This window comes from Drosophila subpulchrella, chromosome X (genome assembly GCF_014743375.2).
Source record: "Drosophila subpulchrella strain 33 F10 #4 breed RU33 chromosome X, RU_Dsub_v1.1 Primary Assembly, whole genome shotgun sequence".
Classification (NCBI taxonomy): domain Eukaryota; kingdom Metazoa; phylum Arthropoda; class Insecta; order Diptera; family Drosophilidae; genus Drosophila; species Drosophila subpulchrella.
Window position 1 is genome coordinate 4,806,149 of NC_050613.1, and position 22,496 is coordinate 4,828,644.

The 22,496-nt window shown below is 44.3% G+C and overlaps 6 protein-coding genes across 6 annotated transcripts; 5 read left to right on the forward strand and 1 right to left on the reverse strand.

The window, feature by feature from the left end:
- The first annotated feature begins 27 nt into the window (after nucleotides 1-27).
- On the forward strand, nucleotides 28-5,386 carry LOC119556086 (N-acetylgalactosaminyltransferase 7). Its single transcript, XM_037867937.1, has 3 exons — nucleotides 28-711; nucleotides 1,753-2,229; nucleotides 3,052-5,386. The coding sequence occupies exons 1-3, from the start codon at nucleotides 507-509 to the stop codon at nucleotides 4,143-4,145; spliced, it is 1,776 nt and encodes a 591-aa protein (XP_037723865.1). The 5' UTR covers nucleotides 28-506; the 3' UTR covers nucleotides 4,146-5,386.
- Nucleotides 5,387-5,673: 287 nt separating this feature from the next.
- LOC119558364 (dnaJ protein homolog 1-like) lies at nucleotides 5,674-6,377 on the reverse strand. Its single transcript, XM_037871870.1, has 2 exons — nucleotides 6,237-6,377; nucleotides 5,674-6,183 (listed from the first exon to the last, which is right to left on the reverse strand). The coding sequence occupies exons 1-2, from the start codon at nucleotides 6,375-6,377 to the stop codon at nucleotides 5,674-5,676; spliced, it is 651 nt and encodes a 216-aa protein (XP_037727798.1).
- Nucleotides 6,378-7,982: 1,605 nt separating this feature from the next.
- Nucleotides 7,983-8,870, forward strand: LOC119556831. Its single transcript, XM_037869289.1, has 2 exons — nucleotides 7,983-8,250; nucleotides 8,320-8,870. The coding sequence occupies exons 1-2, from the start codon at nucleotides 8,016-8,018 to the stop codon at nucleotides 8,583-8,585; spliced, it is 501 nt and encodes a 166-aa protein (XP_037725217.1). The 5' UTR covers nucleotides 7,983-8,015; the 3' UTR covers nucleotides 8,586-8,870.
- A 1,443-nt stretch (nucleotides 8,871-10,313) lies between these two features.
- On the forward strand, nucleotides 10,314-10,960 carry LOC119557269. Its single transcript, XM_037869956.1, has one exon. The coding sequence runs from the start codon at nucleotides 10,366-10,368 to the stop codon at nucleotides 10,834-10,836; it is 471 nt and encodes a 156-aa protein (XP_037725884.1). The 5' UTR covers nucleotides 10,314-10,365; the 3' UTR covers nucleotides 10,837-10,960.
- A 1,394-nt stretch (nucleotides 10,961-12,354) lies between these two features.
- LOC119557900 lies at nucleotides 12,355-15,056 on the forward strand. The gene is made up of 4 exons (XM_037870906.1): nucleotides 12,355-12,566; nucleotides 12,794-13,671; nucleotides 14,204-14,375; nucleotides 14,434-15,056. Exons 1-4 carry the CDS (start codon nucleotides 12,476-12,478, stop codon nucleotides 14,775-14,777), a joined length of 1,485 nt encoding a protein of 494 aa, XP_037726834.1. The 5' UTR covers nucleotides 12,355-12,475; the 3' UTR covers nucleotides 14,778-15,056.
- A 550-nt stretch (nucleotides 15,057-15,606) lies between these two features.
- LOC119557817 (serine protease persephone) lies at nucleotides 15,607-18,115 on the forward strand. The gene is made up of 7 exons (XM_037870756.1): nucleotides 15,607-15,915; nucleotides 16,431-16,515; nucleotides 16,577-16,760; nucleotides 16,827-16,942; nucleotides 17,006-17,289; nucleotides 17,350-17,533; nucleotides 17,591-18,115. The coding sequence occupies exons 1-7, from the start codon at nucleotides 15,847-15,849 to the stop codon at nucleotides 17,935-17,937; spliced, it is 1,269 nt and encodes a 422-aa protein (XP_037726684.1). The 5' UTR covers nucleotides 15,607-15,846; the 3' UTR covers nucleotides 17,938-18,115.
- The last annotated feature ends 4,381 nt before the right edge of the window (nucleotides 18,116-22,496 follow it).

A 22,496-nucleotide genomic window follows, 5' to 3' on the forward strand; every position in this document is an offset into this window, starting at 1 on the left:
GTTATTTTTCACGATAACCACCCCCGGCTAACGACAAACTGCCTATCGCTTTTTGTGCCTATTTCTGGCCTAACGCCTGCGCGAAAAACCTCCAAACGCGTTTTTACCAGTTGAACATCGTTTCTACCATTTTTTGTTTACGTTTGCACCGCGAATATTCGTGCACTTGCACTCGCAATTTGTTCTGTGCCAGCGGCGCTCTTTCGCCGGCAAGTTGCTCCACTCCACGACCAAGAGGCCGCGCAACCGGACGAGGAGGTGGACTCCAGTTTGCTTTCGGCAGGCATTTCACCCAGCACTTGTCATTATCATCGGCGGGCGCCTTTGATCATCGGCATCGGCATCTCCGAGCCGAAAGTGGTTCTTTTGTTCTGCTTGCTGGCCACCTTTCCCCGCTCCCCGCTTCCAGCTCCCACTGCGGCTTCGTCTTCTTCTTCTTCTGGCCACCTAGACACGTCAACAGATTTGGAATTGGGAATCGGTTAACTGGAGCTGGCACTTTCGAGATGCGCGTAAGCACCATCCGCAGCGGTCGGATGTGCCGGATGGCACTGTGCCTCTTGGTGCTGCTGCCACTGCTCTATCTTTTGGCCAACTGGAGCGACCACCACAAGCGCGTCCAGGAGGCGTACCACACGCGCTTCGGCGGCCCAAAGTTCGCCCACCAACGACTGGAGGGTCGCCCCAGGGAGGTGCCCAAGCTGATCGAGGGTAAGTTGGATCAGGATTGAGGATAAAGCGCTCACTGATATGGTCTGGTATACCATAAAGTTAATCGTTAATACTTGAGAGGCTGGAGCAGGATAGGGATATAATCCAAATATGTACTATATAGTCTGGTATATCATACAATTAATCATTGATACTTCAGATGCTGGAGCAGGATGGGTTACTTGGTACTTGGCTTTTGTAACTTGATTTCCACAACGAGGTATTAGACAATAATACTCACATATCTGTAGCTCTATAAGTTAATTAGACAAGAGCCTAATTTTAATACCAAGATGGTGCAGGATAAGCTGTCCTATGATCTATGATAGTAGATGGTAGAGCGCAAATTTGACAGGGCCAGGGAACTGAATATCGTAAAACAGTCATTTCAAATCGTATTCGTGAATCGTTCACATATAACATTCAGCCATATTCTATCTTGAACAATTAGAACTCATAAAATATTTAATATATTCTTTAAAGGTGTCTCTATTAGATATAAGCCGGCATAAAAGATGGCAAAGGACAACTATATCTTTATACCCCATAGTACAGTCAATTCCAGAGCTCACTAACAACAAAAAACCAATAGAAAATATTTACCAAATTCTACTATACATTCTTTAAAACCGGCTTTGTAATAGCCCTATTTATTCCAGAAAGAGCGAGAAGAAAACCTCACAAAACAGTCGTCCCCAGACTAAATTGCTTACTTGCTACCCAACCATCAAGAAAAACGTTTTGTATACTAATGCAGGATAAAAATCTGCTTTATGTCTTTTGATACTTTTTATGTTGTATATTATCTAATTTAGTAAAACCTGGGTAGTTTAGAAAACCTTCACTAAACTGACTTTAAATTACCCAGAAAAGTACAGATCAAGAAACACACATCTCTTCAAATTAATAAGTCTAAAATTGGACACACCTTCATCAAGAACCTACAATGGCTAGACCAATATTTATACAATTGCTGTAGACCTGTGCGCACATTTGCATTTGCCACTTCACTTATGTACGTTCCATTTTCGCAAATTTCAGGCCTGGGAAACTTTGAGCCGAAAGATGTGAAGCCACGTAGCGGACCCGGCGAGAATGGAGAGGCCCACAGCCTGTCGCCCGACAAGAAGCACATGTCAGACGCCTCCGAAATGGAGTACGGCATGAACATCGCCTGCTCCGATGAGATATCGATGCACCGATCGGTGCGGGACACGCGGCTGGAAGAGTGCCGCCACTGGGACTACCCCTTCGACCTGCCAAGCACCAGCGTTATCATTGTCTTCCACAACGAGGGCTTCTCGGTGCTGATGCGAACCGTGCACTCGGTCATCGACCGCTCGCCCACCCACATGCTGCATGAGATCATACTCGTGGACGACTTCTCCGACAAGGAGAACCTGCGCACCCAGCTGGACGAGTATGTGCTGCAGTTCAAGGGACTGGTAAAGGTCATCAGGAACAAGGAGCGCGAGGGCCTCATCCGGACGCGATCCAGGGGAGCCATGGAGGCAACAGGTTCGTACTTATGGGTTTAGGTCGATACAAGTAGGAATTTGTTTCCTACTTTATAATGCATATCGCAAATTAGTCACAGCGACATAGAACGTGTCGTAATGAAAAAATGAGCTTGGCATGTTAAGATATTTTTATCAAATGTTGAACTCTAGGTATTTGGAATTTCCATTGATGAAACTCCACGTTTTGCTAGATCGAAACGATAATCATATTAGCATAGAGACGAAAAATTGTACCTTAAAAAAGATATCAAGATATCTGTACGTCAGTTACTTGGAATTTCAATTAATGAATCACCACATTTTGTTAGATAAAAATTATAATTATTTTATCAGATTAGAAAAAACTGGTTATTGGGAATGCTACAAAAATCGTTCAGCGCTGAGATCTGGCGAAATTTATACGAATGTAATATAAATTTTACTCGAATTGGGCGCTTAAATATTTCTGTTGCACCCCCGTATATACATTATATGTTGGTAAATGAGTCCTGGTGAAAGGATAATGCTTTGGAAATACTTAACGTAATTTAAGCTTTCTATTAAATTCACGTTTCCGCTTTTAAGAAGTGATAACATTTAAAGTCATAAAACATAATCATATTCAAAACTATCTTAAGTAGACGTCGCATTATAAGAGAAATCACTTTTAAATCCCCCGCGAACCTTACCTTCGCCGCGATCCTGACCTGGTTACACATCTTTTGTATAAAAACATAATTGGATATCAGAGGAAATGGGATGCTAAAAATAAATTTCACACATAATCAGAAGTCCATTAATTAGTATCGAAACAATCTCTAAAATCCTTTATCTTCCGCAGGTGAGGTGATCGTCTTCCTGGACGCCCACTGCGAAGTGAACACCAACTGGCTCCCGCCGTTGCTGGCCCCCATCTACCGGGATCGCACTGTGATGACAGTGCCCATCATCGATGGCATCGACCACAAGAACTTTGAGTATCGTCCGGTTTATGGGACGGACAACCACTTCCGCGGCATCTTCGAGTGGGGCATGCTGTACAAGGAGAACGAGGTACCGCGCCGCGAACAGCGCCGCCGCCCGCACAACTCGGAGCCCTACCGCAGTCCCACACACGCCGGCGGACTGTTCGCCATCAATAGGGAGTACTTCCTGGAGCTGGGCGCCTACGATCCAGGTCTGCTGGTCTGGGGCGGCGAGAACTTCGAGCTGAGCTTCAAGATCTGGCAGTGCGGCGGCAGCATCGAGTGGGTGCCCTGCTCCCGAGTGGGCCACGTCTATCGCGGCTTTATGCCCTACAATTTCGGAAAGCTAGCGAGCAAGAAGAAGGGGCCACTGATCACGATCAACTACAAGCGCGTCATCGAGACGTGGTTTGATGACACGCATAAGGAGTACTTCTACACCCGCGAGCCACTCGCCCGCTATCTGGACATGGGCGACATAAGCGAGCAGCTGGCTCTGAAAAAGCGACTGAACTGCAAGAGCTTCCAGTGGTTCATGGACCACATCGCCTACGACGTGTACGACAAGTTCCCGGGACTACCAGCCAACCTGCACTGGGGCGAGCTACGCTCGGTGGCCTCTGACGGATGCCTGGACTCCATGGGTCACCAGCCGCCCGCCATCATGGGCCTCACATATTGCCACGGGGGAGGAAACAACCAACTGGTCAGGTTAAATGCTGCCGGACAACTGGGCGTGGGCGAACGTTGCGTGGAGGCCGATCGGCAGGGTATCAAGCTGGCTGTGTGTCGCCTGGGGACAGTCGATGGTCCTTGGCAGTACAACGAGCACACGAAGCACCTCATGCACCGCGTCCACAAGAAGTGCATGGCCCTACACCCAGCCACCCAGCAATTGTCATTGGGTCACTGCGATGTCAACGATAGCTACCAGCAGTGGTGGTTCAAGGAGATACGCCCGCGCTGGTAAGTCCAGTGTGGACGATCAGGATGAGTGGAAGAAGCAGCAGGAGGATCGAGGGATGGATCACAAGGGTTTCAGCCGGGGCAACGGGGGCGATATTTTAGACAAAAGCAAATTTAGTGAAAATGAGAAATGGAATTGTTGTTGGTTTTGTAACGCAAACAAGTATATACACACGAAAAAACATAAGAAATCATTCAGATGTATACATACACAAGCATTTATGTAACGCACTGTACATATGCACTGTCGGCACATGGAAGTCCCCTAGGTAATTAGGGTCCAAGCCAGGGCATAGAATGCTAGGTGGATAAATCTGCGACGATATTATTAAAGCTTAGGAGTTTCGATTTTGTGCAACAATTTCGCAAAGACCTTTTTTAGATTGTAAATCTCAAAACTTTAATTATTCTTATGTTAGGAAAATTGCTTTTAGACTATATTTGTAAGTCACTCGAAAACTGGAGACAAATATGGCAAGTTGTATTAATGTGCAATTTTTTAATCTAAATGTTTGTTCTTTGTGCTCCAAAAACGTTTTGTATTTTCATTTAGAGAGATATAATTAAAAGGATACAATAAGCATATTTTAAATTTACAAAATGGCACTTAGTGTAGAACAAAAATCATCACAACTAGCTGGATATCATCACATTTTTATTGACGAATCTCATACAATAGTAATTCAATAATTTATAAGGATCTAAACTTTGGGGATTTCCATGCCGGCCTTGTGTGTCTTTGCGAATGAGTGAGAGAGTGCGAGATAGAGATAGAACGGAAGCGAAATAGAGGGAGATAGCTCGAGAACGGGAAGGCGACAAGTCGTTGGCGAATAGAGTGCAATAGAGGATTTATGGAACGGGACGATACGGCCGCAGATTGTTTTGCTTTATGATTGCCAACACAAATTAATGTACTAACCTTAGTCTCTACTCCTGTAACTCCAACTAACCTTAACTTAGTTTTGATGCTGCCACATTCCAATCTAATCTAATATAATCCAATCGAATCCGAACCGATCGAGTCTGCAGCGAAGCTCGGCTCTTTAATTTTGTACGTAACATTTTTTTTTCGATTTCCGTAAAGCTCTCTGTACCGGATAGTCGTAATCGTAATTGATCGTTGCAAGTGCTTCGGGAGTTCGATTTTTGAAAACAATATTTTACATTCATGTGTAACTTTAGAGTTATCGATAAGTCTGAATAATAGAAATAAACACGTTTTCTAAACACTTTACCTTGTAATTTGAGCTTATCAATATTTAAAGTTATGGAAAGTTTAAAAAGTTCAAGCTGGGCTCCACCGACGTTTAATCCTGATCCTGCACAAATATGTCCAACCATTCTACTAATTGACTGTGATCTACTGTTTCTTTTGTGAATTTTGTGATGGCGAAACTTGTATTCCGGATATGATATTGTGGGAAATACAATGTTATTACAACCTCAATATTATGTACATATTTGAAAACGCCGCAAATTCCCCATAAGATTGTCATCGTTGTGAGTGCGTATTGCGATGTGACTGGGACTTATTTGAAGTTGGTCAAGAGGGAGCAAGTCGATGATGTGTCCTCCTTTGAAATGGTTTCCGGAAACTTGATGGAGAAATCGACGATTATGTCGCCGCGGCGCGACCTGTTCCTGTGATAGGGCAGTCCCTCTCCCCGAAAGCGGCGCGTGGAGTCCGGGTCGATCAACTCAGCCCGGGTGCAGCGATACAACGGTTTGTTCTGGAGCGTCGGCACAACCAGGCGGGCTCCGCACAGCGCCTCCTTCAGAGTGATGCGGGCCATGTAGCGCAGATCGCATCCTTCCCATCGGAAGATCGGGTGTGGCTTGACCCGAAGTACGAACACCTCGTCGCCGGGCGCACGGTTGCGGCCCTCGTCGCCCTCGTTGGGGAAGGTGATCCTATCGCCCGCCTTTATGCCCGAACGGACCAAGACGTTGAACATTTTGCCATGTCGAGTCGCCATCCCGCTGGACGAGATCCTCACTTGTGAGATCTTAAGGCTCTTAATGCACCCGTTGGCTATGTCCTTCCGTGTCACAAGAAGTTAGTGCTCTATCGGACCTCATAGGCCTCGGCCACCTGCACGCAGAGCTCCGCGCCATAGGGGTAAGGGTTCTGGTCCGGATGGTAGCACACCGCCAGCTTGCGGTACGCCCTACGGATCTCATAATCAGTGCCTCCGCGATGGATGCCCAGCGTCTTGTAGAAGTCTTTGCCCATGTTCCTGCTGGTTCTAATATTTCTGGTTTATAAATGAAAAAAAAAATGTTGTAATTCCTTGAAAATATGTTGGTCAATAAGATCCAAAGGCTCAAATTGATTGAACAGAAATGCCAACGGTGTCTATGACTATGACTTGTCAAAAACAACCATTTCGATTTATTTTAGACTCAAGGCAAGTCTAGACTACCGATGTAAAGATTTTAACGGACGATTGAAATTTTATTTGTATGTCTTCAGTGTTATTATAGGTATGGTCATACGTATTTAAGACAAGGATAATAACAGTTACTTATATGTATAATCTTGATCAAAAAAGTATAATGTAAACGAGGCACTCGACTAAAGTGTTCGCTCTTGTATGTTTTCTTACATGTTTGACTTTACTTTTTGATATTTACTGTTTTGAAAGAAGTTTTAGATATTTTGTATTTCTCTATGTTCTCACCTACAATAACGTCTTGGACATGTACCTAAAATTTTAGTGGGCTCACGATGTATTGCCCATAAAAAACAACTTTAAAAACAACTCTTTAAGGCGCTATAATAAAAAAAAGCGAGCTAGGACAGAAGATCCCCAATCGGAAATGACTCGTTTCAATAAGTACCTTTTGATTTTAAAATCCAAGCGTCGGTTACGTTTTCCTTGTTGCACTGTGTAAGAATATAGTGGGACTATTAAATATATCCCATGAAGGGTTCTTATGGTTCTCTTGTTGTGGCACCCCAGTTTATGTTAATCTTCTTTTATTTTCTAAGAAGTGAATACTTCTTATATTTTAATGGCAGAAATATCGAACGACAAGTGGATCTTAATTTAAGCAAATGATTCATGAGATTGTTAAATCAAATCAACAATATAGATTGCAGCGACGATTCGTCTCGAAGGTACTCGACGCCCCAGTTCCAGGGAAGTCCGCTGGCGATAAGATTCCTGGAAGTTCAGTCCCCAAGGGGAAGCAGGTTTGTCCAATAGGGGGACGCCGGCAGGTGTCAATCCTGCGTTAGTTAGTAATGTTAATCAAGAACCAGAAAAAAAATGTTTGTTTACTGCTGAATAGGCCGTATTCCCAAAATAGGAGCCGTAGTGTTATCTTCCGCCTATTGGCACATCGTTACAGCTGCCGGGAGGCGGAAAGGGGATGATTAGATCCGAGCGCAATAACACCCAAATTGTTCAATTTAATTGAGTGAAGTGGGAACGCTTCTTATCGGTCTTATTATTGTTACTCTTTCGTGGCGTAGTTACACTGTGAGGGACAACATAGAAAAAACTCGCAATACGACTAAGATTTCACTTGATTAAACTCAGATTTGATTCCATAATTTTATATACCATCTTTAACTGCTACACAGTTGTTTATTGGTTTTATTTTAAAGAACTAGTTGCATTTGAGGTCGGGCAGAGTAGTTTCCCTATCGGTGTTGCCTTTTCCGGTTCGGGATTAGACATTGTCACCTGGCACTTGAAATTGGCAATAGGCCTGATAAGAGAATCGAATGTGATTCAAAACAAACCGGAGACTTCCCCGACTGGTATAAATAGGTGGTTTTTAGACCTTGGCCATCATTCATTCGACGCGCCGTGACGGTGACAAGTAGTTTACTCTTCCTCCTCAATCGAAACCTATAATAAAGATGTCCAAGTATAGCCTGATCCTATTGTCCGCCCTGCTCGGCTGCCTTGTTTCCGGCGGATCGGCTGGGTCTATAGGTGTGGATAGAAACGAAATCCGAGTGGTGAAGGATATTCATATCTTTGCCGCCCAGCATCCGGGTCTGAAGATCCAGGCATTGGAAAAGCAGATCGTACCGGGAAAGGCCCGTGGCGGATCTCTAAGCGTGCGCTACAACATGGGAGCCCGTATTTCCAGTAAGTCCCTTAAAGCATACACTTCGTCCAGCCACCGAGTACTAACTTTCATATCTGGCATACTTTCAGGCGATACCCTAGTCTTCCAGACAGCCGACACCTTCGAGTTCCCACGGGCCCAGGATGTGAGCGTGCAGCTCAGGTATCCGGAGAAGGACGGGGACTCCGGTGCCGCCTTGTCCTACGTGGAGCTGGTCTGCACCCAGGACGCCTACGACGGCACCGCCTACGTGGTGGCCGGTGGCATCGGCCAGCGCTTCATCTCCATTGTTCTGGAAGCCAAGAACACCAAAAACTTCTCCTACCAGGCTCTGTACTACGGACAGTGGATCTAGGCATTAACAGTATCGTTCTATTGGCTTATGTTTTACTTAAAATGCGTGTCAATTGACTCCAATTTAAAATATATGTAACAGGCAACCCCAACCTGAGATTACCTCGATATAAGTAATAAATATTGTTTTAGTTCCGGGCTAGGACTAGAAAATATAGAATTAAATCAATGCATTATTATAAAAGTAAAACTAAAAAGGTATGTATACAGAATGAGGCTAGAAATTAAATTACAAAAACTTAATATTAATGGATTCCGGTCGAGAAGTCATATTTTTAAAATATTAGAACTTTAAAAATACCGTAGAATGTTATAACTTCCAGTACGAATAAAAACTAAAGAAAATTTACATGCGAATGCAGGGTAATAAAGAATTATGAAACGAATCCCGAGTATACGTGGAATTAGTCAATTTGTGGACTCAACAAATATGTTTTGAACACCTTTTTCGGTAGCTTTCTTACAATGTGAGACCTTGAACTTAGCTCACAATCAGAAATGGGTCCTAACATTTTTCATCCCATTTTCTGGTCCACCTTTCTATACTATTCATTCCTCTGTGTGAAATTTGATACCCCAACTGTATAGCGAAAAATTGGTTGCTGGTGGGGATCATATATCATCATCGCCTGAAGCTATTCGCTAATCGCAAATTGTTTCAAATGGTTTTCGCCGCTCACGCGCCTTCCACTTAAAACCGATAATAGCCAGTGCCATAAATCTGGGGCAGCCACTCACCTGAATCTGATTTGGGTTCCGATTGAGACTCCGTCATAGAAAGTGAAACCGAAATTGTAAATTATACAGGAATTTGATTGTGAAAGAGTCCGACGCACTTAGCTTGTTTCTAAAAATATGATTCCTCTGACGTCGTTGTGCTTTCCACCTATCTGGTGGGATCTTAAAAGGAATTCCCGTTCTGCATGATTCACTTTCTGAAATCTAACAATTGCTTAGGTCGCACGAGTTCATGGAATTGGGAATAACCATCTAAGCATACTTGCTCTTTGACTTCTTCGGGCAGTTTCTCTCCGAGCAACTACCGATATAACTGGAGAATCAGCTACGTCAGTAAAGAATCGATATGATACCCCTGGCCATGCTGCGTATACGGGCAATTGACTTTGTAGATAGGGTTATTTGTTTATTAGATTGTTTGCCATTGTGCGCCAATATGCATACCAAGGCTAAGACTGTCGTGGGGCGAATAAACAAACAAACACGCGCCGGCGGAGACTCGGCCCCCAAGAGATGCCCAGTCATCATCGCGAGAAGCTCTTCCTATATGAGTCTGTCATCAGTGATCACTTGAGGCATCCAACTTCACTATTTAATAGGGGGTTTTACATTGGGTAAGGGGATAATTGCCATACAACCTATATATTTATCAATGAATTCAGATATGGTAGCTGCACTCTGGAAAGCCTTCACTGATTTATCCGCTCTTTCAACGATGTGTTCCCATCATATTCCATCCGAACCGTTTCCCAGCGATACGATTAGTGTAACGTGGACAGGCCTATTTATAGGAACTGATCACAGCATTATGGCCACTTAATCGGTGCGGCTTTAGGAATGCCTGCCGAAATTGCCATAGCCAATTCCCGGGCTTATCGTTCAGTTGTCGAGCCGCCTTATCGAGGTAGTGACCGCCGATAAGGGAGTACGTATAAAAGCCGGAGACAGTCGCCAGTACCAGCCAAAATACAAAAGGCGGTCGAATAGAGCATTAGATAGAGCCAACCCCCGAATCCTCCGTTATTTTTTTTGGTGTTCCGAAAATGTTTTTTGTGATCTGCCTGGTGCTGTGTATCACTGTATCGGGATCCGGACAGCCCCACGCCCGTGCCAGCGATCTTTACTACACGGACATCACCGCCGTAACCGATGAAACGCGATACACCACCCTCAATCCGGACGTAACGCTCACCGAGATGAACAAGGTGAAGCACACCAAGGGCAACATTGTATTTACCTCGGGAGAGCGGACTTCCGGCGACCGGCTCATTGTGAACCACTACGATGACGAGAGCTTCCCCAACCCCAAGGACATCGAGGTGCTGATGAGCTATCCGGCCGGAGCCAGCACCGGAGTCACGCTCACCTGCATCGAGGTCTACGTGGACCAGTCGGCGGACGATGCCGGCGGCTATTTGAGCAAAGGTGGCATCGGCCAGACCAACGTAGAGATCCTGCTCACCTCCAACCTGACCCGTAGCTTCGTCTACGAGACGTTCATCTACGGCTACTAGGGCAGCCAGCCCCACCAGCTCCTCTCCCAGAACTTTCAGCTACAATAAATGTTTCGCTTGGAACCCAACTGTGATCGTGAACTCGAGACCCTACCCCTGCCTTTCTGCCCAGAGTATTATTAGTCTTAGACCTACAATAAAGAAGGAAATCCAAACAGACTCCTGTGCAAATCCACACAAATTGTCTTTTCTTATCCAAATTGAAAAATAAAGTGTTCCTTGTTGGTTGGTGCCCTATCGAAACCAATTCTTTTCAGACTGGATCCTCGACCAGCCCACGCAGAATAATTCGGAAATCTTGTGATTGCAAATATATATGTAATAAGTTTTACGCGTGCTGAAATGGAGGCAACCGAAAGAAGAAAATAAAATTTAATTTAAATTTACAGATAAAACAAGCATTAACCTCGGTTGTTTTCTTAAGGTTTATAAAAGGCTCATACATTTCATATTACAAGGGAAGCAAAGATTATGGGATACCGATAAGGCAGGATCAACAGAGCAAAGGCAGTTTTAGGAAGCGCAAGACAATGCGCAAGACGGGAACTATATATAAAACCATATACTTTTCGATTAAACGATCAGAATTATGCGAACTTTTGGAGGAGTTCTACATGATGTGAACATTCCTTATAAGAGAATGGTGGGTTCTTTTAGAGTCATTAAACTTGATTTCAAATTGATCCCAGAGGGAGATCCATAACTTCCATAAGAGGGTAATCTGGATGACCCCATATTCAGGGTATTCAGAACAACAATAGTGATATCGTCCTGTTTGGAGTAACCAGCAATTACAGGAATTTCGACAGTGATGCCATGGCCAAAATCAGTAAGCGGTGGAATGTCGATTGCCCCCGTTAGATGGTGAATTAGCTTTAAAAAATGATATCCAAAGTCTCCTAGTATATCTTCTTCAGATGCAAGAGATGTCTTCGAGGTCACTCACCACATGTATTGTGACAACTAGGTCCACGGATAGGGGTGTTGGTAACCAGACCCACTTACCCCATCATTAATGCGGACACAACGATGGGGTTTTGTGGCAAAAAGTGCCATAAACCCGGATGGGCGGACCTATACCCCACGTGCCGGACTTCATCAATGGGAACCATTAAGTAAATGGGCAAGATTGTTGACTGTGTGCTTCTCTGGGGGTTACGTAGTTCTTAAAGCTAGTATTACTAGTAATTAGTTTAGTCATTGGACCTTAGGTAATTCATGCTTGATCGATGGATGATACTACTCTGTGGTGCACCCCCTTTTCCTCTGGTTGCTCTTTCCCGGAGGATGCACTACTCTTCTCGGGGTTTGTCCCATCCACCCGATCAGTGAATCAGTTGTCGAATCAATCATGTTGGGTTAACCTCGCTCCGCTCAAAGCTCGCTCACTCTCTCCATCTCCAACTCTTGGTGAGATTCCCGCCGATCGGCGAACCAGTTGGAGGGAGAGCCACCGGCGGTCCAGCTCACTTGCTCCGAGAGTGGCGCTGTTCCAGCTGCCAGTTGATCGCCAGCAGCGCCGTCGATCGGTCAGTCAGTTTCTCCGGCCAGCTTTGAGCAACCGAAGTCAAGGGGAAAATCAACGAGAGTTAAATAATAATAACACCAGTATTAGCATTAAAAGCGGTCGGCACGAGCAATGTTACGTCGCGGGGAAACGGGCTTCATATCAGCCCTGATCTTTACCAGCCTCTGTCTGGGCTTGTGTCGGGGTTACTTCAGTCTGGAGGGTGCGTAAGCTATCGCCTGATCTATTAATCAGAATCACTCCAAATATTACACTTCCTTTCCTGAAATGAAAGATATTGTTGGACTTGCATTGATGAAACTTCCATTGTCTGAAGTCAGTTATACGTAATATCTACCCGAATACTAAAAATATCCTAGCTGTTGATGTTTCATCATTTATTACTTTCAAACCCCTTTATACTAATAATTTGCATCATATTGGTTGCAGTCGGTGATCCCTGTCCCACGGAGAACTACCGCAGTCGCTGCCAAGTGCTGGAGGATTGTGAGACTTTGGCATCCCATCTCCAAACAGGACGACTCACGTTGAGGACCGTGATGAACTGCGGGTTTACGAGTCGCAGCGAGAAGATCTGTTGCCCCGTCGAGGATGCCCAAAAAGAGCCCACGGATCAGACCACCTGGAGAACCCCAACCAGCACTTCCACCACCACCAGCACAACAACAACAACAACTACTACTACTACTACTACTCCTCCTCCTCCTCCTCCTCCTCCAGAACCCTGGTTGGACATATTCCAGACGGACCATGAGTTCGTTCTGCGATCCGTTGGGCCCACTCAACGGCCAACGGAGGATAGCATCTCATTCCGGGACACCTCCGATGGAGCGAAGTGCAAGGCTCCGTTGTACGAGGGCCAATGCCGGGCGGTATCGGCCTGCCCCAGTGTGGAGCCACTCCTGTCCCAGGGTCGTCTCAGGGATGAGGACTTCACGACGTGCCGCGAGGGAACGCACGAGGAGATCATCTGCTGTCCGCTCAACCTGCCCCTGCAGCCGCGCGTCCACAGTGGTCTGCGCCTGGGTCTGGAGGGCGACTCGTCGCCAGCGGAGCCGTCGGAGGATCCCTTGGAGGTGGCCGCCATCGCACGAGCGGAGGACCTGCTGCCCCACTACCGCCACCTGGCCGCGCTGGCCCACCCGAATGCGGCCTTCGATGGCCACCTGCACCACTGTGCCGCCCTCGTGCTGACCCCACAGCTCCTGGTCAGCGCCGCCGGCTGCGAACGACCCAGTCATGCCGTCTTTGGAGTGCCTGATATGCGGGACGTGGACGCCGACGATGACTATTTGGCGGACATTGTGGTGAGTCATCTAGGGACTACGACTTGTATCGAGAAACGAACACGATACTTACTTTTGTAGATCGAAAACTCTTAAAAGCCTTGAACATTTTGGCAATTAAAATATTATTAAAATAGCATAAACGCAAAACGTTAATACAGAGGATATAGTTGCCCCGTCTGCAAGAATATTTATCTTGATTGCGGTATACATAAAAAATTTTTTTTATTTTACTTAATATTTTATTCCAGCACTAAAAGGACATAGTTAATATTAACGGACTGGACTCTAGATTATGAGAATTAGGCAATATTGATTTAACACAACACCTACAAAACAGTATTTTTCAAATTTGACCCAATCGTTCCTATGGCAGCTATTGGAAATAGAATATTAGATATAGGATCAGGGCTATATTTAAACTTGGTCTTCGTAAAAATTGAAAAGTTTTAGGTCAATAGCTCGCAAGTACAGATTTAATAATCGCTTTATTTCGACCTCTTATTACGAATATTTGGACATTCCCTTACGTTTTTTGAATTTATACTTTCAGCGACTGGTTCACTTCCAAAGGGACCTGTCACTCATAAGACTGCAGGAACCACTGCGTCTGGGCAGTCAGACATCCGCCAATGTGAGCGTGGCGCCCATTTGCAGCCAGTTTGAGCTGACCAGGCTGCAGGTGAGCGGCATCCTAGTGGCCGTGGCCTGGGGCAAGGGTGAGGGTAAGTCATGCCACATCTCGTCCTTGGAGTCTTACCAACAAGTAAATCCCCTTTTCAGAGACCGACTGCCCGCTGTACGAGATGCCCATGCGCCTGCGTCCCACTTGGGCCTGCGGGGATCTGGCCAACTATGGCAGGGTCCAGGGCCTGGGCAGATCACATCTCTGCGTGGAACCGATGGGCGGGGAAAGGGAGCTGCAGCGGTTCTCCAACAGCAGCACCTGCGCCGCCTGCCCAGCGTCGGTGGGCAGCATCCTCCACCTGGTGCGACCGGGTGGCGGTCGCTGCGCCCTTGGGATTGCCACGCCCACTGGAGCCGAGTGCGAGGCGCGACCCATGTACTTTACAGGCCTACTAAGTCCGCACTTTAGGCGATTCGTCGAGCAGGAGCAAAATGAGTAGCTGCCTCGCCAATCCCTAGTAGTCATCTAGCTTAAGTTAGAACAATCTGTACTCATACTATAGTCGTAGATAGGAAATATAAGGTATAACTTTAGTTTTTGGAAGTGATTTTACAAGCATGTTTATGTCACACAGGAAAGTCTCATCAGCATGGTCACACTGGAAAAAATCTGACTGTACTTCATATACCTAAGATGATATCAGGATCATTTTTAAAACCTCAATGTAGCCTTTAAACTAAAATAGGAACTTATATAAATAAAAGATATATTTATTACACTTCTCGGTATTATGAATGAGGGAAATGATTATTTATTATGCCCTTCAGAAGATAAAAAAGGAAACAGCGCATTGGGGCATTCTAAATACAACTTGATTCATGAGGTACTATATGCATAAATTTGCAAGTACATATATGCACATACGATGAGTTTATTCACGATATTTACGCATATATTAAACACTTGTTATTCCAGTAAGCCTTAGTTAGCATCGGTTCGATTCCCTTTAAGACTTGTGTGCGCGTGTGCTCTTCAGTATTTCCTGGTCCAAGAAACCCAAAGGAACTGAGTCATGGATTGTGTTCTTGGAATAAACTGATCAACTAAATCATAATAACTAAAATCATAATAGACTCCGCTTGGCACTCCTCTCGTCATATATTTATGTTTATCTGTTCACTAAAGCCTTGCTCGGGTTTTCCGATTATTTTGGATCGGTTCTGGCTCTGGTTCTAAAAACTGTAGGCAAAAACCGGTTGCAGAGAGGAGCGATCATGAGCTATCAGCTGCCTAGCTCGTAGACTAAGCTCCATCGAATTGGTCCCCGATTCGGATTCAGTTGCTTGGGAGATGCTTTACTAAGCGGTCAGAACCTACGCCTCAGCCTGGCCGTTCCATTCCGCCGCGTTCAGTGCCATATCGTTCAGATTCTCTCCGCCATAGCCACCGGTTTTCAGCTTTATTGGCTTTGCTGGTGTGCATTTTTGTTTTGCTGTGCTTCTCGTGTTTTGCTTGATTTATTGCTTTGTTTTTTTTCTTGTTTTTGATTGCCATACGCGGAGTGTTCGATGCACTCTAATAACATCGAAGCATATACGTATTCCCTTATCAAAGGCTGGAAAAAGGTCGTGTCCCAGGTGGGTTCGAAGGGAAGATCAATCCACTACCATAGAAAAACTATTTTAATCACCGCTGACATCCTCACAATAAGTACCAGTTATTTAAGGTCCCTAAAAATTGTACCACTTACTGTTAATTTGGGCACAAGTCTATCCCAAAAAAGAAGTTTTACCCTTATCTGAACCAAATCCCCGCCTTTAATAGTTTGGTAGGTTTTCGATATCAGCTATAAATACTCCAGCTGTGAGTGACAGAACAGAGATTACAGACCCCCGAAAAGGTGAATCAACCGATCCAACCTGCCCATGTTCTGTTTTCCATTAAATGGTGAAATACTATCTTAAAGAAGATAAGCTCAAATTTCTCTGCCTCTATGGCTTTCTAGTACCAGGACTGACTGTATTGCGTATTTAGCATCAATATAATCATAAATCGGTCAATGCTAGGCTTACTTTAATCAGCTAAAAAGCAAGTCCGTTAGATTATATTTTCTATGTATTTAAGCAATAGTTTAACTACTTTTCCGTTACAGTCAATTAAGATGCCATTAATTTTTTCTCTGCTAATCGGGACCTTCCTGCTTATCAGCTGCTCACCCGTTGATGCAGACGGAAAAGGTAAGTTTCAGTACTCCCCCGACCAAATCGAATGGCCTTTCCAGACCTCCGTTTGTTGCAGTGGGTGATGCGTGTAAGGTGACGAACACTATGCCAGGAATCTGCCGCAGCGCCTCCGACTGTGAGCCCCTGGTCGATGGCTATATCAAGTCGGGGGTCCTAACGCTTAACGATGTGCCCAGCTGTGGCCTCGGTGCTTGGGGAGAGATCTTCTGTTGTCCCACCACGCCGTGTTGTGGAAATAGGTAATCCCCGAATGGGTCCCTCTGAGTTCACATAGAAATCAAAATACCTACGATTATTCCTTACAGTACTATAACGAGTGTGCCAACCAGAACAACCACAAGCACTCCGAAGGTCAGGACGGTCCAAACCATAGGACGTGTGGACGTGCCCACGGGAGGCAGTGATCGCCCAGCAGTGGCAGGTGGGATCCAGATAATAAGGTCACCCTACAGATCCTTTGCTTAACCCTTAGTTTTCTGCACAGCCTGCAAGAGGATTCGGGAACAGAGGGCACAGAAGAGCGGCAACCAACTGGTTATCCATATTGTGGGAGGCTATCCCGTTGACCCCGGTGTCTATCCTCACATGGCGGCCATCGGTTACATCACCTTCGGCACCGATTTCCGGTGCGGCGGTTCGCTGATCGCCAGTCGTTTTGTCCTGACCGCCGCCCATTGTGTCAACACCGAGGAAAAAACGCCGGCCTTCGTCCGTTTGGGAGCGGTGAATATTGAGAATCCCGACAAAAACTACCAGGATATCGTTGTGGTAAGGTCCGCGACGTCGGTGAAGTCCCGCATTTTCCGCATTTTCAATACAATCTTTCAGCGGAGCGTGAAGATCCATCCGCAATATGTGGGCAACAAGTACAATGACATCGCCGTTTTGGAGCTAGAACGGGACGCGGTCGAGACGGACAACATCCGGCCCGCTTGTCTTCACACAGAACCCGCCGATCCGCCGTTGGATGCTAAGTTGTTCGTCGCCGGCTGGGGTGTCCTTAACGTGACCAGTGGGTAGTGGGATATACCTTGATTCCTCGTTGTTTCATATCATTAACCATCCCCAGCTCGGACGCGTTCCAAGATCCTGCTGCGTGCGGGTCTGGAACTGGTGGCCCTGGACCAGTGCAACTCATCCTATGCGGAGCTGCCCGGCGCCATTCGGGTCCTGAAGCAGGGCGTGATCGACTCTCTGATATGCGCCATAGACCAAAAGCTGATAGCCGACGCCTGCAACGGCGACTCCGGGGGTCCGCTCATCCACGAACTCAACGTCGAGGATGGCATGTACACGATCGTGGGCGTCATCTCGTCGGGCTTTGGATGCGCCACCGTAACACCGGCTCTCTACACGCGGGTGTCCTACTATCTGGACTTTATCGAGAGCATTGTTTGGCCGGACGGTCGGGTGTGACATGATTTAACATCAGGATGGCTTGGGCAATTTAGACCCTAACATGGATTTAAATCAGTACCCTAAGAGCTAGATCCACCAAAATTGGCGAACACACGTCTGTGATCTCTAAGAGCACCGCGATCAAATTAATCCAATACCAATAAAATACATTAAGTTAAGATAACGAAAGCCTTTACAAAATGTATGGAATGTTTCTTTGGTACTTTGCTGTTCTAAAATGTAACAACTCTTACGGGGCTCTCAGAATTTTTTTAGGATACATAGTTATTGCATTCGATTGCTATCAAGTTGCAAGACATGTCTGGGTCACCACCACTAAGTAGGAATGTGTGTCACACAAGAAAAAAGGATATTTTATTGAACTGTTACATAAATATTAGTTCTAAAAGAGGTGTATAGTTCAAGGAAATTTTAATTTTATTTATTTATTTTTTTATTCTCAGGTTAAAAGGCAATTGAGAAATTACCTATAACCTATGCTTTTTATTGCAGCTATAGCTACTGTGGCCTTAAGCTACGTTTAATATACAATAATTTACATTTTTACATTTAGACTATGTCTAGGTTTTAAATTACATGGTATAATATTATTGCCTTTAAGAAATTCATGGAAGCTATGATATTTAGGGTGTTGGGGGTAAGGAGTTCAGACGGGTTTAAGGGGAGGAACTTGTTTCTTTCCGATAGAAAGAGAGGACATTCTAGCAGAATGTGTTTGATGGTGATCGATGTGTTGCAGCGCCCACATTGCGGTGCTGCTTGTTTGTTTATTACGTGTTCGTGCGTAAGCTTGGAGTGACCCAGCCTTAGTCTTGAAAACTTAACCAAGTCTTGGCGGTTAATGTTGTTTGCTTTAATGTTGTAATTTTTTAGAGATAGTTTGTTGGGGTTAAAAAGTTTATAGTGGTCTGAAGTATTTTCCCATAGAGATGCGAATTGTTTTTTGAATTCCTGTTTGATAAATAGTTGTGTGTCCTTGTAGTTGTAATTGTTTTCATAGAAGTGTTATGTTTGTGTGTCCTGGGATCCACAATAATTTTATGTACGACTGATGGCTGTTGGGGATATCTCTGATTCGAGCGGTGTAGAAGGATTGGTTGCTTATGTTGGCTATTGATTGCAGTGACGATAGTGAGTCCGAGCAAATGACGAATCTCTTCTTTTGTGATACAGCGTATTCGCACGCTGCATAAATAGCTGCCACTTCTGCCGTGAAGATAGAGCTATGTGCTGGTAGGAGTGCTGTTTTAATGATGCGTGTGTCCGTAGTGATACTATAAGATACTCCGTGCCCGGACTTGGATCCATCTGTGTATATGAATGCGTAGTTATTGTAGTGTTCTTTAAGGGAGAGGAATTTTGTTTGGAATACAGTTGCAGGAGTGTTAGATTTAGTTGTGTAATGTAGTGTTAAGTCTATTTTATCTTTTGAGAAGGACCATGGTGGGTGTCTGTGTTTCCTTAATTTAACTGAAGTGCTGTTTATTCCATTTTCGAGAACGAATTCTGACGCTTCATGTAGGATTGAAAGGATTCTGGGTTTTCTTTTAGCGTTCTTTATCTTTTGAAGGACGGTTTGAAGTGGCGTATTTTTGGCGAATGAGAAAACCTTACAAATCCGCGCAGTGGTCAGCTCAAGTCTAATCTCGATAGGCGTAATTTCGGATTCACTTAGAAGGTTATTGATTGGAGTTGTACGTGGTGCTCCAAAAGCAAGTCTTAAAGCTGCATGGTAGATAGTTTTGAGTTTTCTTAGACAAGAGAGAGGGCAATTCCCATAAAATGGGAGACAGTAGTCAATCTTGGACATTACAAGAGCATTTATAGTATTAATTAAAGATCTGCTATCGCAGTTGTACCTACGATTGCCTAACCATTTAATTATGTTGAGTCTTTTTGATAATTCTACTGCCAGAGTGTCTATGTGATCTTTCCACCTGTACCTACTTGATATGGTAAGGCCAAGGATTTTAAGGGAATTAGCTTGTTTAAGAGAGTATGCTTGTGATGTGATTGTAAAATTGCACCTATGTTTCCGGCAGATATGCAGATGCTTGCATTTTGCAATAATATGTCTGTGAATAGACTGTTTATAAACATTGTTTACATTTTTATGAATTTTCTTCAGTATAGTGAAGTCGTCTGCATAGGAAAAGAATCTGAATCCCCTATGGACTTCAATGGTGAGGCATAGTTTGATGTATGATATTAAGAAGAGAATTACGGACAGTGGTGAACCTTGTGGGATCCCATTGTACAGTGGTCTGTCTTCAGAAAAAGTGTTGCTCACTTTGACTTTGATCTTGCGATTGGTTAGGAAGTTCTTTACGAAATTCAACAATTTGCGTGGATGCCTATTTTATCGTAAGCTTTTTCGAAGTCGAGACTAATAATTGAGAGGTGGCTTCTGGTTGATAGGGCTGCGGTAGTCTGGTAGTCTAACATAGTTAGGCATTCAGATACGGACATGCCCTTTCGAAAACCGAGCTGTCGGCTATCGAGGAGCTTGCAGTTTATTGCAAGCCACCAGAGTCGGTTTGCTATGATTTTGTCTAGCACCTTCGAAAGACAAGGGTTGAGCGATATGGGACGATACGAGGTTACAGATGTTTTGGGAGTATTGGGTTTATGGATCGGTATTATAATACTGTTTTTAAATTGCTGGGGGACGTGGCTGTCTAGGATGTTGTTGTATAAATGTATTAACCGGCTTGTTAATGGCTGACTGAAGTTTTTAATCATTGGGTATGATATGCGATCAAGACCGGGTGTCTTTCCATTGAGGATTCCATTTTAGATTCTATAAACAATGCTTCCGGTGATGGGTTGTGGGTTAAATTCATTGAGTAGACTCTGTTCTTATTAGTTTGGAATGATTCGGTAAATTTAGAGTCCGAAGACGATTCTGACCAGTGAGTGACGAGGACTTGGGCTATGGATTCTGAAGTTAAGCAGTGTATATCATTTCTGGTTTTTCTTCCGCAGAATGTATTGATATTTGCCCAGATTTTTGAGGGACTTGAATTGGGGTTGATTTCTGCAGTAAACTTTTGCAGTGAGCTGCGTTTTGCATGTTTCAGTTTTCTTCTAAACAAAGCCTTGTTTTTCTTGAACTGTATGATGTTCTCGAGAGATATATTTCTTCTTAGCAAGTACCACGATTGGTTTTTATTGGTTCTAAGTTGTTCGAGGGATGTGTTCCACCAAGGGACGGTTTTCTTTTTATTAAATGCTGGGTTTGATTGCGGGATTGCTGTACTTGCGCTTTGATGGGTTATTTTTATAATGTTGGCGGCTTCTTGATTTATTTGGCTGCTTGGTGGCCTTTTGTTGTGGAAAATATCTGTGAGTGATGTGAAGAGGGGCCAGTTTGCGGATTCAAGTTTGTATCTGGGGATCTTGTAGCTTTTACTGGAATTTTCATTATCAAAAAGATTAATATGGATGGGAAAATGATCACTACCGAAGAGTTCATGATCGGTTTTCCATTTGGTCTGAGTGGCGAGGTTCGGGGTAATTATTGTTAGGTCCACATGTGTCATTGTATGGTGAGTTGAGAAATGGGTTGGGGAGCCATCGTTTAGGGTAATTAGGTTAGATTGTGAAATGTATTTAAAAATCGTACATTCCTTTCTATTATTGTTAGGCGGTCCCCAGCTTTGGTGCCAGCTGTTGAAGTCACCTGCTATGATGGTATTTTCATTGGGGTTACCATACATATTTTCCAAATTTCGTAGTTTAAAATTCTTGTTTGGGGCAATGTATGTGGATATGAGACGAAGATTTTGTTTGGAGTGAATAATAACTCCGACAGATTCAAAATCGTTGTTAAGATTAACTTGTTCGTTCTGTATTGAGTTGTGGATTAGAATTCCTACTCCACCGTGGGAGTTGTTTGATGTGTTTTTATGTATGGATGTGAAGTTGATAGGGATGGGAATGTTATTAAGGGAATGTAAATGGGTTTCTTGCAGGCAGATGGCTTTTGGGTTATTGTAGTTGGTCGTAATTTATTATGTACCCGTTACAGTTCCATTGCAGGATTAATACCATTGTGTTAATTTAAATAGTTATTTTCTATATATCTACTTAAAGTTCTTCCTCAGAGCTGTTGTGATTGGCTAGTCTGCTTAATTCATTGGCTAATTTTGTAGTATTTATAGGCTTTGTTTTGTCTGAATTATTTTTGTCTTTGAGAGGGGGTTTTGATGTTAGGTTTGTCTTACTATTATTTTGGCTTCTAAGCTTACGGTCGGATTCAGTCATCTTCTTCTTTGGGAGGGTCGTAGTGGAATCTGATGAAATCTCAGTCTCCATTTCTTCAATGACGGTGCGTTTGGACGAAGTGGTGGGTTGGTGATCCATGATGTCGTTGTATGTCCTTAACTGACAGTTGGTGCTTGTGCTGGTAGGTCCTTGGGTGCTGGCAGTCTTTTGGGCTTCATTTTCAGTGGTCGTAGGTTGATTGGTGGACGTTATCTTGGAGTACGGAGTAGATTGATGGATGTGTCGCATATTATATATTCTTGTAGAGGTTTTGTCAACTTTTTGTGTGG

Coding starts and splice junctions, on each gene's coding strand:
- LOC119556831 (XM_037869289.1), top strand. CDS start 8,016: ATGTCCAAGTATAGCCTGATCCTATTGTCCGCCCTGCTCGGCTGCCTT. Junction 8,251..8,319: donor CATGGGAGCCCGTATTTCCA/GTAAGTCCCTTA, acceptor GCATACTTTCAG/GCGATACCCTAGTCTTCCAG.
- LOC119558364 (XM_037871870.1), bottom strand. CDS start 6,377: ATGGGCAAAGACTTCTACAAGACGCTGGGCATCCATCGCGGAGGCACT. Junction 6,184..6,236: donor GCGCGGAGCTCTGCGTGCAG/GTGGCCGAGGCC, acceptor GTGACACGGAAG/GACATAGCCAACGGGTGCAT.
- LOC119557269 (XM_037869956.1), top strand. CDS start 10,366: ATGTTTTTTGTGATCTGCCTGGTGCTGTGTATCACTGTATCGGGATCC.
- LOC119557900 (XM_037870906.1), top strand. CDS start 12,476: ATGTTACGTCGCGGGGAAACGGGCTTCATATCAGCCCTGATCTTTACC. Junction 13,672..14,203: donor ACTATTTGGCGGACATTGTG/GTGAGTCATCTA, acceptor TTATACTTTCAG/CGACTGGTTCACTTCCAAAG. Junction 14,376..14,433: donor GGCCTGGGGCAAGGGTGAGG/GTAAGTCATGCC, acceptor TCCCCTTTTCAG/AGACCGACTGCCCGCTGTAC.
- LOC119556086 (XM_037867937.1), top strand. CDS start 507: ATGCGCGTAAGCACCATCCGCAGCGGTCGGATGTGCCGGATGGCACTG. Junction 712..1,752: donor GGTGCCCAAGCTGATCGAGG/GTAAGTTGGATC, acceptor CGCAAATTTCAG/GCCTGGGAAACTTTGAGCCG. Junction 2,230..3,051: donor GGGAGCCATGGAGGCAACAG/GTTCGTACTTAT, acceptor TATCTTCCGCAG/GTGAGGTGATCGTCTTCCTG.
- LOC119557817 (XM_037870756.1), top strand. CDS start 15,847: ATGCACTCTAATAACATCGAAGCATATACGTATTCCCTTATCAAAGGC. Junction 15,916..16,430: donor GGAAAAAGGTCGTGTCCCAG/GTGGGTTCGAAG, acceptor TTTCCGTTACAG/TCAATTAAGATGCCATTAAT. Junction 16,516..16,576: donor CGTTGATGCAGACGGAAAAG/GTAAGTTTCAGT, acceptor CGTTTGTTGCAG/TGGGTGATGCGTGTAAGGTG.